This window comes from Paroedura picta, chromosome 1, assembly GCF_049243985.1.
Source record: "Paroedura picta isolate Pp20150507F chromosome 1, Ppicta_v3.0, whole genome shotgun sequence".
Lineage (NCBI taxonomy): Eukaryota > Metazoa > Chordata > Lepidosauria > Squamata > Gekkonidae > Paroedura > Paroedura picta.
Window position 1 is genome coordinate 65,960,554 of NC_135369.1, and position 13,081 is coordinate 65,973,634.

The 13,081-nt window shown below is 42.9% G+C and overlaps 1 protein-coding gene across 1 annotated transcript in view; it reads right to left on the minus strand.

The window, feature by feature from the left end:
• Positions 1–13,081, minus strand: part of PPP1CB (protein phosphatase 1 catalytic subunit beta) — a 44,446-nt gene that overhangs the window by 12,281 nt on the left and 19,084 nt on the right. Inside the window, exons 3-4 of the mRNA XM_077341436.1 lie at positions 7,698–7,928; positions 7,012–7,116 (exon numbers count right to left, since the gene is read on the minus strand). Of these exons, the coding sequence (XP_077197551.1) occupies positions 7,012–7,116; positions 7,698–7,928 (336 nt within the window). The remainder of the gene's footprint in view (positions 1–7,011; positions 7,117–7,697; positions 7,929–13,081) is intronic.

Consider the following 13,081-nt stretch of genomic DNA (forward strand, 5'->3'; position numbering starts at 1 on the left):
AGCCTCTAGGCAAACATGGCTCTGCTGGCCACCCAATCAGCACTACAATTGGGGGGGGGGGAGATGTGACAGGCAGCAGCTGTCATGTTGAACCCATGGCTGAGAGCAAACTGGGGAGAAGATGGAGTCTGGACCTACTGGGTCTTGGCAGATTTTATCACTGTCTGGCTTTGGCATTAAGTCTGGACCATTGAGGAGTGCCACTGGCTGAGGATAGTGTGCCAGCCTATAGAGCAGGGTCCTGCCATACATAACATTTAATTGCTTCATAAGTGATCTGAAATTGAGTCACCAGTGTGACTATGGATGATACCAAATTATTCAGGCAGTAAAAACCATAGAAGACTAAAAAGCTACAGAAGGAGGCATCCATATTGGGTGCGTAGACAATATGAGAAATGAAAATCTGTGCTGGTAAGCATAAGGTGATACACACTGACAAAAGAAGCCTAAATATACATATATGTTGACTGATGGAGTTTGAACTGGCCAAGACTTTAGACTGAAGTGGACTTTTTTTAAAATTAAGAGCAACATTCCATCTATATCAAACAAATAGGTAATCTATACACGTTTACAAAATTTATAATAAAATAATGGTTTAAAAACATATTTAACAACTCTAATTAGATACATTCCTATCATCAAAATCTAGTGCATTTAATGCCTTCTCCGTTCTTAACATAATGGGTCCCCAAATACTCTCAAGTCTCTCTCCATTTGTTGTTCAGATATGTCAATTTAATCAGTTTCTTTAACTCTATTATCCCAGAGATTCAAATTGGTATTCTTCCAAACTTTAGCAAAATCCATCTTTGCTGCTGTTAACATATGGATCGCCACAAATAGATCTTCTTTGTTTCAGTTCAGGAAGATAATTTAATATCTATGGTTTCATATTAATTTCTTTTCCTAAACTTATCAAACTTATCAAAATGATCTTAATCACTTTCTCCCAATACATCTTAGCTCTAATACAGTCCCAACACATATGACAAAAATCTGCCTTTTATTCTCTAGAAAACCAACATCTACTTTTCTCTCCTTTCAGTTCAAACCTTTTTTGTATTTTATGGCATCTCTTTATACTTTGATATAAATGCAGTGGTAAGAAAAAAGCAAACTCCAAACTCAGTATTAGAAAATTAATTGAAAATGAAATGGCTAGTATTGTAATGGCCCTGTATAAATCTATGGTACAGTCCCTTTTAAAAATACTATGCAGAGTTCAGCAGAGAGCCAGCTTGGTGTAGTGGTTTAAGAGAAGCGGCTTCTAATTTGGCAAGCTGGGTTTGATTCCCTGCTCCTCCACATGTAGTTAGCTGGGTGACCTTGGGATCATCACAGCCCTGATAAAGCTGTTCTGATTGAGCAATAATATCAGGGCTCTCTCAGCCTCACCTTCATCACAGGGCGTATGTTGTGGGGAGAGGAAGGGAAGGCAATTGTAAGCTGCTTTGAGACACCTTCTGGTACAGAAAAGTGGCATATTAAAACCAACTCTTCTTCATCTTCTATTGCTAAATCCCAAAAAGATTATTGCAGAGCTGGAAAAAAGTATAGATCACAGCAATTAAGATGGTTAAGTGGTTGGAGCACCTATGAGGAAAGGCTACAGAGACTAGGGCCACTCTGTTTAGAAGAAAAAATGGGGGAGGGAACATGATAGAAAGTATGATTGGGACAGAATGTACTAGAACTCAGGGGCACCCAATGAGGTTGATAGGCAATAGATACAGGACAGACAAAATGAAATTCTTTACTCAACATGTAATTAATTTGTGGAATTAACTGCCAGTGAGTGTACTGATAACTATGTACATATGTGCATGAATAGCTTTAAAAGAGGGATGGACTCACGGAGCTAATGTCCATCATTGATTACCACCCATGGTTATTAAGAAAAACCTCACAGTCACAAGCACGAATCTTCTGGCTATCGATGCTAAGAGACAACATAAGGAGAAGGGCTGTGGCTCTATTCCCTGTTTGCTGGTCCTTCAGGGCAAATGGTTGGCCACTGTTTAAAATAAGTTGCAGAACTAGATGGACTGATCCAGCAGGGCTCTTCTTACTTCTCCACCCCACCACCCCCGAGTAAGAATGTGCCTCTGACAAAACAGTTGTTCAAGCTTATGAATCACTTACTTCAGTGGAATATCTTAGAAACATTATAAACATCAAAGAGACATGGTTTCTATAACAAACTGATACACACACACACAGCTAATTTCAAACTTGGCTCACATTAAACTAAGAGTACAGATAACATGAGAAGGAAGCAGCAAGAAGGTCATTCAGCTGGTAGCATGACTAGAGGCCTCAATGCAGGGAACAAGTCAGTAGATTTACTCAAAGTAAGATCATTAGTATTTGAGGACTGAAAATGAAAAGTTTTCTGTGCAGCTATGTGAGTTGTTTCAAGCTCTGGATGAACAATATTTAACTGGGAGGGTAAACAAAATCAACTTTAAGCAATATGCCATATTAGCACTCAGACCTCTCATTGAGGGGCACTCGTTATAAAGCCATAAACAAAGAGTTGCTTACCTGTAACTTTCATTCATCAATGTCTTGTGTGCAGACACACATTGGGACTGCACATGCGTAAGCCTGCTGAAGAATTTTTAATAGCTAAAACTCTGAAAGGGGGTGATGGCTACATATGCATGGAATTTCCCAACGGTCAGGTCACATGTCTACAGGGCAGCGCATCCCCCCAACCTCAGTTCCCACACTGCTGTGAACCATGTAATCATAGTCCAGTACCCCAGGCCAACATCTACCAGACTCTGGGAACAACCTAGATCAGTGGTCTGCAACCTTTTTGGGGTTGCGGACCAGTGGCGGGGAGGGCGATCCGTGCAAATGCGCATGCGCGCTCCTGGTGGGGCCGCAAACTCGCATGTGCGGACCTGCCATGCATGTGCATTTGTGCTCCTGGTGGGGCTGCCAACACACATGCGCGGCAGGTCTGTGCATGCTCGATGGTTGGGGACCACTGACCTAGATAACTGAGAGCTCAAGGTTGGGTAGCAGGGAGGGAATGTGTGTCTGCACACCAGATATTGATGAATCTTGTGTGAGTTTTTTTGTGTGTTCTTTTTGTGTTGTATCCCCTGTATTTCCCCTTAATAAAAGCCTTTCCAGATAGACATCAACCCTGGGGCTATGTGGCCATTCCCAGAAGTTTGGATGTCCACCATCGCTCTCTAGTCTCTGTCTACAATGCAAACTGCAAATGATCGATTGAGTGAATCACTGGCTCCTACATCTTACTTCTGCACCTACTTCTCTGAAGTGGCATGTCACGACTTCCAAAGTTCAAAGCCTGAAAAAATCTCAGAGGTTCTGCCACGGCCAAAAGATTATTATTATTTATTCGATTTGTATGACTGCCGCTCTCGGAAACCAGCTTGCAGCGGTTTACAATATTTCAATACAAATCAATACATTAAAACCATTAAAATTCCCCATTAAAAACCCATAAACAGTGACTCGCTTACAATGATGGTGATTAAATAAAAGTATTCCTACACAGGCCCACTGGATGGGGAAAGGGAGCAGATGGATAATTGGGCATAGGGTGGAACAATCTGGGGAACCAGGCCAGTCTAATACTGGCCTCCCCCCCCACCCCACCCCCCCACCCAGGGTTGAGGGGCCTGATCTTAACCTCCGGGCCACCACCCAGCCTCAGACAAACGCCTGGCAGAAGAGCTCCGTTTTGCAGGCCCTGCGGAACTCAAGAGCCCCGATAGGGCCCACAGCTCTTCAGGAAGCTCATTTCACCAGGTAGGGGCCAGAACCAAAAAGGCCCTGGCCCTGGTAGATGCCAGACATGCCTCCTGGGGTCCGGGGATCATCAGCAGTTTCTTACCCGGAGAGCGAAGTGCCCTGTGGGGGGCATAAGGAGGTAGGTGGTCCCTCAAGTATGCTGGACCCAAGCAGCATATAGCCTTGAAGGTTAATACCAAAACCTTGAACCTGATCCAGAAACAAACTGGCAACCAATGCAACTGCTTCAGCAGAGGCTGAACATGGGACCTCCAAGATGATTTAGTGAGGACCCATGCAGCTGTGTTCTGTACCAGCTATAACTTTGCTTTAAGGTAAAAATTCCCCAAAACTTCAGTGTATATCCCACCTCTTGCTGCATTACCTTTAACCGAATTTCCCCAATTAATAAGGAGACCACCGATCTGGGTAACAACTGAGCAAACTTAACCAGAACATAAAGTTCTTATGTTTTACTACGGTATATTATTCAGTAAAATCTTGGCAAAAATGTGTATCTCTGGGTGGTTTTTTCAAGTATACAGAAGCACACAAGTTATGTTGTGATAGAAGCGCCAGAAATATCCAACCTCCCTTCAATAACCTGGCTCTCATTCTAAGCACAGAGGCATGGTTTGTGTAGTCAACAGTATATACTACTATAAGATAATACTTTGCTAGCTACTGATAGCCCACAGACTTCAGGGGATTTTGAAGAATATAACAGAAAAACAAGACGTGACAAAGTAGATAGTTTAACTGTGTCCAATGACTCCTTTTCCTATACTCTGAGAGCTGGACTAATACCTATTCAATAATGTCAATTCATGATTAACCAAATTTCAAGTCCAGTGGCGCCTTTAAAACCAACAAAGTTTCATTCAAAGTATCAGTTTTCATGTGCACGCACTGAAAATGTATCTGAAGGAATGTGCATAAACATTAATACTTTGAATAAAACTTTGTTGATAAGGTGCCACTTGACTTGAATTTAGTTCTGCTGTTTCAAATGAACATGATTACCTGCCTGAATTGCTTAAACTCTAGCAATAACAAGAAATATGTAAATGGCAGACCTTATTCAAATAAACACTGAATATTACAGATGGGAATATAAAATAGAACAATGTACAATGGCATATAAATCAGTGATACTGTTTGTTATGATGATTCTGGTTTAAACACTATAGAAGTCTTGGTGCTGACGCCAGAAGGATGTGTTCCAGACTTAGTGTTTGTTTCAAGCCGCATTGTCTATATTTGCTTCAGTTCAGAACTCTATTTACTTTAAAGCCAACATTTGCTGAGAAGTGCTCTATTTTGATTCTATAGTTAAACAATCTCCAAACACAGAAACGGCTCTTGAGAGCAGTCCACTCAAACTCAATCCAAAGGAAGCAATTTGAGCATAGGCATTAAAAAAATAAAAACTCTGAACAGCACCCACCCACTTCATGTTAGATCGCTGAAAACACTCCAGTGGGCTTGTGTCAGGCATCAACACTTGCTCTAAGAGCTTTCTGTCAGTATTCCATATTGCAGATACAGGACTTATTCTGTATGACAGCTCATATGCATACTGTATTTGCATGTCAGTGGTGGACTCTTGCTTGGGGGCTGACCACAAATCATGGTATAAGTCTTTCCAAAATTATTACCATTACCCAAGTGTCAGCGAAGTAAGTTGTTTCCTACAACTTCAAGGTACCTTGTAAGTAAAATTTTAAATTATGCATAATATCCGTTCAAGGTTCAATCAAAAATAGCTTTGCTGATTGTAAAAAGTGACTGCTCACTTACTCCAAAGATACCAACACTGCCTGCAATTCTCATTCTTCAGTCAGCTCTGTAGCACATACAGATTCCTAAACCCTCAAAGAAGCTTTGCTTTATGGACTGTCACAGTTTACCAGATTTATTCCAGACTACCGTACTACAGACAGACTCTTCTTCTGCCAGGGAATTTGCAGGCACATGGAGCATCTATTATACTCCACTGCACTGGTCCAGATGGCAACACAGAAAGGTGAGTATGGCAACATTCTTCCAGGTTCTTTGCCTAGGGCCAGTCACTACTTACTCAAATGTTTTCAAGCAGTTTTTGAAGGAAATCATGACAACTGATATCCAATCATGTTAAAAGCATAATAAATACATAGATGAACATTACAAGTTTCTAAAAATAAATATAAATACCATTATCTGGGATGGATAGTGCACAGATTTCATGATTTTTTTTTAAAGGCCATCTAAATCAATTCACCTCAGTCCGTCATACAACCAATTTCTAATTTAAGGCTAAAACTGCAGGGTAAGCAGAATATACAAGTCTACTAGGATATCTTTAAGATACAGGATCCCTTATTTTGGCTCCTATTTGTCTGCTGAAATTAGACTTTGCCATTTGGTCAGTGGTAAAAGGAATCCAGGCCAACAAAGAATATGGTAGTTAGATATAATCAACATGGCCACTGGCCACAACATTATAAAAGAAGTGGTGCAAGATGGACAATCATAGTGACAGTTGAGCCACAGGATCCCCAAGAGTTGGACTCGATTGAATGGCTAGCTTCATCATCATCATCAATCCATAAAGTGAACTAGCTCCAGTAAAAAAGAAGTAAGGTTTCTTTACTTCGATCTTTCCTGCAGTTCACTGATTTCAAGAGTCTTTTCCCTCAGATAGCATTAAGCACTGCTGATTTCTGAAAATTAACAGTTTTTCCCACTGTAGGGACCAATGACCTTAGATATGGCCCCTAAACTGTTTTTTTTTACTTGAACAGACTTCACATAGGCTAAAGCTGCCTCTCCTCTTCTTCATAGTGAAAAACTATTTAGAAACCCAGCTTTCTGAAAATACAGCTTGAAAGATGTAACACTTTAGGTTTAGAGATACTGACTCTTCCCTCGCAAAACATGGCTATTGTTGGAGACTGAAACATCTATGTAGCCTCTTTAAATCTATAAATTTACTTTAATCTCTAGCTTTTTTGGGAATTATAGAAATAAATCAGACTCTCATGCCCTGAAAGTTACCTTAACAGCTGAAATCTGCAGGTATTATGCCTTATGCATCCATAATTGCTTAGGAGGATTTCTGGAAAACACGGAAATTATCAATTTGTCTTGGATCCTGTTGCTATTCCAGTTTATTGGAAATTAGCTTGGAGGTAAATGGAAGAATTGAATTGAATTTTTTTAAACACAACGAAGAAACAAAAAATTGCATACCTCCATGACAGCAGAAAATCTTCTCATCTACAATAGCTGCAATCGGCAGGCAATTAAAGCAGTCTGTAAATGTCTTCCAGAGCTTGATATTAAATCGCCGTTTACCTAATGGAATTGGAAGAGCAGCCTATTAAGACTTAAATAAATTGTTCATGCCCATAACATGACAAAATGGTTAAGAGGTGAAGGTAATTTTTTCTATGGAAAAAATTAGTCGATGTTGCTGAATGGTGTTTCAACATATTTTTAAAATTAATTTACAGATTAACAGGAAAGGTATCTTTATAGCTGTTTTACTGTGCTTGTCTAAAAGGCAGCTCAGATGGCTTTTCTCTCACCACCTTGGGAGATACATTAGCTTGCAAATGTGTGACTGGCCTAGAATCACCATGGGGTTCTGAACGTAGGCCTCCCCAGACTGCCTTCAGTCTGCCAACCTATACAATATACGCTGCATCTTAACATTTTAAAAAGTGCTAACAGGTCTCTGGAAAGTTGCATAAAATTTTCAAAATACAAAGCAACTCTTTAAGTGGAAGAAACTTGCATTACAAGACATCCCAAAAGTCCAATTCCTGTAAACAGGAATTCAAAGTATTAATTTCATATAACAAGTTTTACTATACACTCTAAAGGAACACAAGCACCTCTGAACACTAGGAGGCTTTCTAGGAAGTTTTACTTACACTCATCATAGAATCCATAGATGCGATTAATACTAGCACACTCATGGTTTCCTCTCAAGAGGAAAAAATTCTCTGGATATTTGATTTTATATGCAAGTAATAAGCAGATGGTTTCCAAGGACTGTTTGCCTCTGTCCACGTAATCTCCCAGAAAAAGATAATTGGCTTCAGGTGGAAATCCCCCATACTCAAACAATCGAAGTAAATCTGTATATTGACCGTGAATGTCACCTAAAAGAAAGGAAAATTGAGATTTCAGATATTAGTATCACGAGTTCAGATCCAAAGTAGCCCACTATGCTGGTGACATATTAAGCTCTAAGATGAGCTGAACACTAATTAGTTTTCTACTCTGATTCTTGAGAACATTGAATGAAATAGGAAAGGGATCTAATCCCCATATTAACCCTTCCCTTCTTGTACTTATTCACAGTCATCTCTGCTGCTTTTATGTTGCTAATCTTTTGCTTCTTTAAGCCCTGACCTGGCTATCCCAGGCAAGTCCAATCCCATCAGATCTCTGAAACTAAACAGAGCTAACCCTGGCTAGTATTTGGTTGGGAGCCGTTTAAGGGCCAAGTGGGCTGAGAAAGGTCCTTGCCGGTGGACACGGCCTCCTCAGCAGGTCTGTGTCCTCCTCAGCTGCCAGAAACTTCTGGCGGCGAGGCTGGGCGCGGACCTCAAGGAGGCAGGCAGGCCGGCCCAATCCAGGCACGCCCAGCTTTGCTGGGCATATCTGGATTGGCCCGCTGCACCAGAAGTGGTGTGTTGACAGGAGGGTTCCTGTGTCTGGACAGCGGAGAGAGAGACTGGGCAGGACTGCCCAGATGAGTATTTCAAAAATATATATAGGAACTATGGTAAGGATAATATCAGCATTTATAGAACACCACTTGCACCACTTGGTGTAGTAATACTACAGTACTGTTCAGAGCTTAAAGGGAAAAACCCAGAACTTCAGTATGAGAGACTGGAAAAAAACAATCCCCAGGATTTTTTTTTTCAACAGAAAAATTGGGGGAGCACTGAAAAAAACTCTTATGATTTTTTTACGAGTAAGTGAAAAGCATCTTAAGGCAATGTTAATATCCCAAAAACGTACAGCATGAAAGCCTGAGAGCATTTCCAATCGGAAAATTTAGAGATTACAAAGACAACTGGAGAAGAGCTGACTTTTTTCTTCTTTTGAAATGAGTGCAATGAAAGACAATATTTTACTACATTTTTATATTAGACAATCTTCAGTTGCTAACAATAAGGCTCCGCCTAGGCAAAGGCAGAACTGAGATAACTGGGCTGGGAGAAAGAACCCAGAAGAGAGAGCTGCAGAGAAGGTGAATGGGTTTGTTTGCCTTTCTTAAGCTGCTAAATTACAGGGGAGCATTAACTGAGGCTGTTTCGTGAGAGGGCAGTTTGAGGGTGAGTGGGTACTTATAGCCTGCTGGAGAGTGGTGCTTTTGACTGGAGCTGTTTAGGTCTTTTGTTTGGCCTGTTGCTCATTAAGCAAATTTAGTTTGCCCAGGGCTAACTGCAGGCCCCACCATATGCTGTTTCTGTTGGGAAGCAGGGGCTGCAGAACTCTGAACCATAGGGCTCTTCCTAGGCAGAGGTGTGTGCAGAAAAGCAAGTCAAAGGACTATTGATCTGGGAATCATGTCCAAGCATTTTCCATCAATCTAGGTAAGCCTTTTTCAACTTTTTCACCATGGAATAACTCCTGAGGTATTTTTTCAGGCTTCAAGGTACCATGGAAATAATGTCAGCAATCTCTCCTGCCATGCTATGCAGAAGTGAAGTTACCCAGACACTGTCTAATTTATTTATCTACAAAAATGTACAAATAAAATAACCCCCCACCCCCCATCTCCTCACTCTACACTTCAGCTGCAATGCCCCATCCAAAAAAGAACCAAAATAAATAAGGCCATCTTCCCATAGTCTTCTCATCCCACCACTCCTTGGCTGCTGCTTCTTCCACCCAGAGACAGTAGCAGCAGGGGAAAGAGGCACAGAAGAAGCCACCAGGACATGATGGGTGGGGTGGCAAGCTGAGGCTTGTATTGGTAAGTAGCTGTGCTGTGGCTGGTTCTGGTCCAGCCTGCCCAGCATGGTCTAGTGCCACGGGACATGCCAGGCAGGGAAATAAAGCCAAGACTTGTATTGGTGGGCGGTGGCATTGTGCAGCCGAGGCTGTGGGCTCCACATGCAGTCCATTACGTCAGTGGCCAACATCTTAGAAACACCAATGCTGAGTTACCAGTGAGAGGCTCTTGTGGTACCAGCTAGAAATCCTTCACCTATGTATCTTTAAACCACTAACAAGTTATGACGGTAAAAAGCCAGCAGGGGCTATACCGTGTTTCGCAGAGAATTCTATATGTATGATTATCTACATGTGGAATTCTGTGGAAATTGTGGATGTATGTTCACAGTATGGAGCATATGGTTCTAAGAGTACTTTGTTGAGGCTAGGGCTACAACCTGGAGAAGCTAAGGCAGATAAAGAAGTTTGGGGAAGAAATCTTCAGGGACTTGCCAGAATCCCATTTCTGCAGTGACAGCTCGTCAGCTGTTGTGGAGAATAAGAGTCTTGAGGTCAGAAGGTGTCAATCTGAGGAGGAAGAACATGATCCCTCAGAAGGGACCCCTTCCAATATTCTTTCCAGGATACCTCTGGAGGGCAGTGGGTAGTAGGTAATTCAATCATTAGGAATACTGAGAATTGAGTCTGTGACAGGCACTCTGATTGCATGATGACTTGCCTGCCTGGTGCAAAAGTTGCCAACATATCTCAGTTGAGATTGATATAGGTTGATATAGAGGTAGGGAGGAGTCAGCAATCATTGTGCATTTTGGCACCAATGACACTGAGAAATCTAGTCATGTGGTCCTGGAGGTAGAATGTTAAAAGCAAGGACCTGAAAGGTAGCATTCATAGAATTACTGCTGGGTCTATGTACAGGGCCAGCTAGACAGGCAAGATCAGTGGACTCAATGCATAGATGAGAAAGTGGTACAAAGGAACAAGGCTTTAGATTTTTTTTAGCCACTGATGTACTTTATGTGACATGCTGAACCTGTACAAAAGAGGCTTCACTTGAACCAGATTGCTACAATTTAATTTCTTTGTCAAAGCAGTAACAAAGTGAAAAGTGTGCAACAATGCTGTTCAGTGTTGATAACTGTAAGGTGATGCACATTGGGACAAAAAAAAGGCAACTTCAAGTATAGGCTAATGCGAGACTTGAGAGGGGGGAAATTCTAGGGGTTGTGACGGATAGCTCAAGGAAAGTGTCAACCCAGTGTACTGCAATAATGAAAAAGGCAAAGCCTAAATTAAGGATTATTAAGAAAGAAGATTGAGAAAGAAAAAGCTGAAATTGTAATGTAATTGTAATATTGTAATAGTGTGGTCTCATTTGGAATACTGTGTGCAATTGATGTGATCCAGCAGGTCTCTTCTTTTATTCTTAGCATTAGATAGATTAGGTATTCCTATGTATAAACATGCATTTAAGAGTTTTAAAAATTACATAAATAACAGCAACAATAAATATGCTGTAATGTGTTGAATAATTAAACCTTAGATCTTGACAATTTTTCAACCTAAACATTTAAGATCCAGACTCATTTTTAACCTCCTGGGTTCAATATTTTAGTGACCAGATTTCCAATTATTGCTATCATAAAACCATATCTTTATTATTATTATTATATTTATATCCAGCCACTCCCTTGCGGCTCGTAGCGGGTAACAATATCACAAAACCCCATTAAAACCCCATAAAAACAATAATAACATTGCCAATATTGTCGGCATGGCAAGAACGACAGCTCAATTTCCCCCCCCCTCCCACTACTAGCGGGTGGAGAGGAGGTCCTGATGATGTTTTGCTTCGGGTCCAGAACCCAAGTCCCCGGGGGGGGGGGGGGACATAGATCTATTATCAGCCCCAGCCACAACCATAGCGGAACGTTGAAAGATCCCGCAGGGGCCGCAGCTCTCCCGGGAGCTCATTCCACCAGGTCGGGGCCAGGACAGAGAAGGCCCTGGCCCTGGTCGAGGCCAGGTGTGCTTCCCTAGGGCTGGGAACAACCAACAGATTTTCACCCGCAGAGTGCAAGGCCCTGCGGGGGGCATAGGGCGATAGGCGGTCCCTCAGGTATGTGGGTCCCAACTCGCGTAAAGTCTTGAAGGTTAGAACCAGAACCTTGAACTGGATCCGGACAGCAATTGGCAACCAGTGCAGCTGCCTCAGTACTGGCTGGATGTGGGCCCTCCAAGGTGTGCCAGTGAGGACCCTAGCAGCTGCGTTTTGCACTAGCTGAAGTTTCCGGATCAAGGACAAGGGAAGGCCCGCGTAGAGCGAGTTACAGAAATGTATTCTCGAGGTGACCGTTGCATGGATTACTGTGGCTAAGTGTTCGGGGGACAGGTAGGGCACTAGTAGTCGGGCCTGGCGAAGGTGGGAAAACGCCTGGCCCGCTACTTTTTTGACCTGCGTCTCCAAAGTCAGGGAGGCATCAATGGTCACACCCAAGTTCCTGGCCTGGGACATGATGGTGAGTTGCGTCCCTGCCTGGGTGGGTAAGCGTGCTTCCTGTTCCTGCCCCCTACGTCCCAGCCACAGGACCTCCGTCTTAGAGGGGCAGGAACGCCAAGTGCAACACTGGGCAATAGCTGGCGGGGTCCCGCGGATCCAGCGTAGATTTCCTCAGGAGAGGGTGAACCACTGCCCCCTTCAGCTGCTCAGGGAACTCCCCGGACTCCAGGGAGAGGTTGATAATGTCCCTGAGCTGGCCTCCTATCTTCTGGCCGCCTCCTTTGAGGAGCCATGATGGACAGGGGTCAAGGGGGCAAGTGGTCACCCTAACCGAGCCTAGCAACTTGTCCACTTTGGATAAAGAGAGCCGTCTGAAGCCATCAAACGTCACCTCCAAAGGCGGCCAACAGGCCTCCAGTTCGTTTACTGTATTAACTGTGGCGGGAAGATCGCGGCGGAGATACGAGATTTTGTCCGCAAAACAGCTCGCAAATGCCTCACGGCCGAGTTCCAATTTGCTATTATTTTGGCGCCCCTCAAGGGCGGTAAGGGATCTAACTACCCTAAATAATTGGGCAGGGTGAGAGCTTGCGGACGCGATTTCCGTGGCAAAAAATTCACGTTTTGCCACTTTCACCGCCATCTCATACGCCATCATAAGCGTGCGATAAGTTGTTCTCGTAGCTTCGTCGCGAGTCTTCCGCCACACTCGCTCCAGTTGTCTCACTTCCCTTTTCTTCTCCCGTAGCTCCCCGGTGTACCAGGGAGCCCGTTTGAGTCGAGGGCAGAAAGGACGTTTAGGGGCGATCTCATCTATAGCAGCTGTCAGGCGGGACTGCC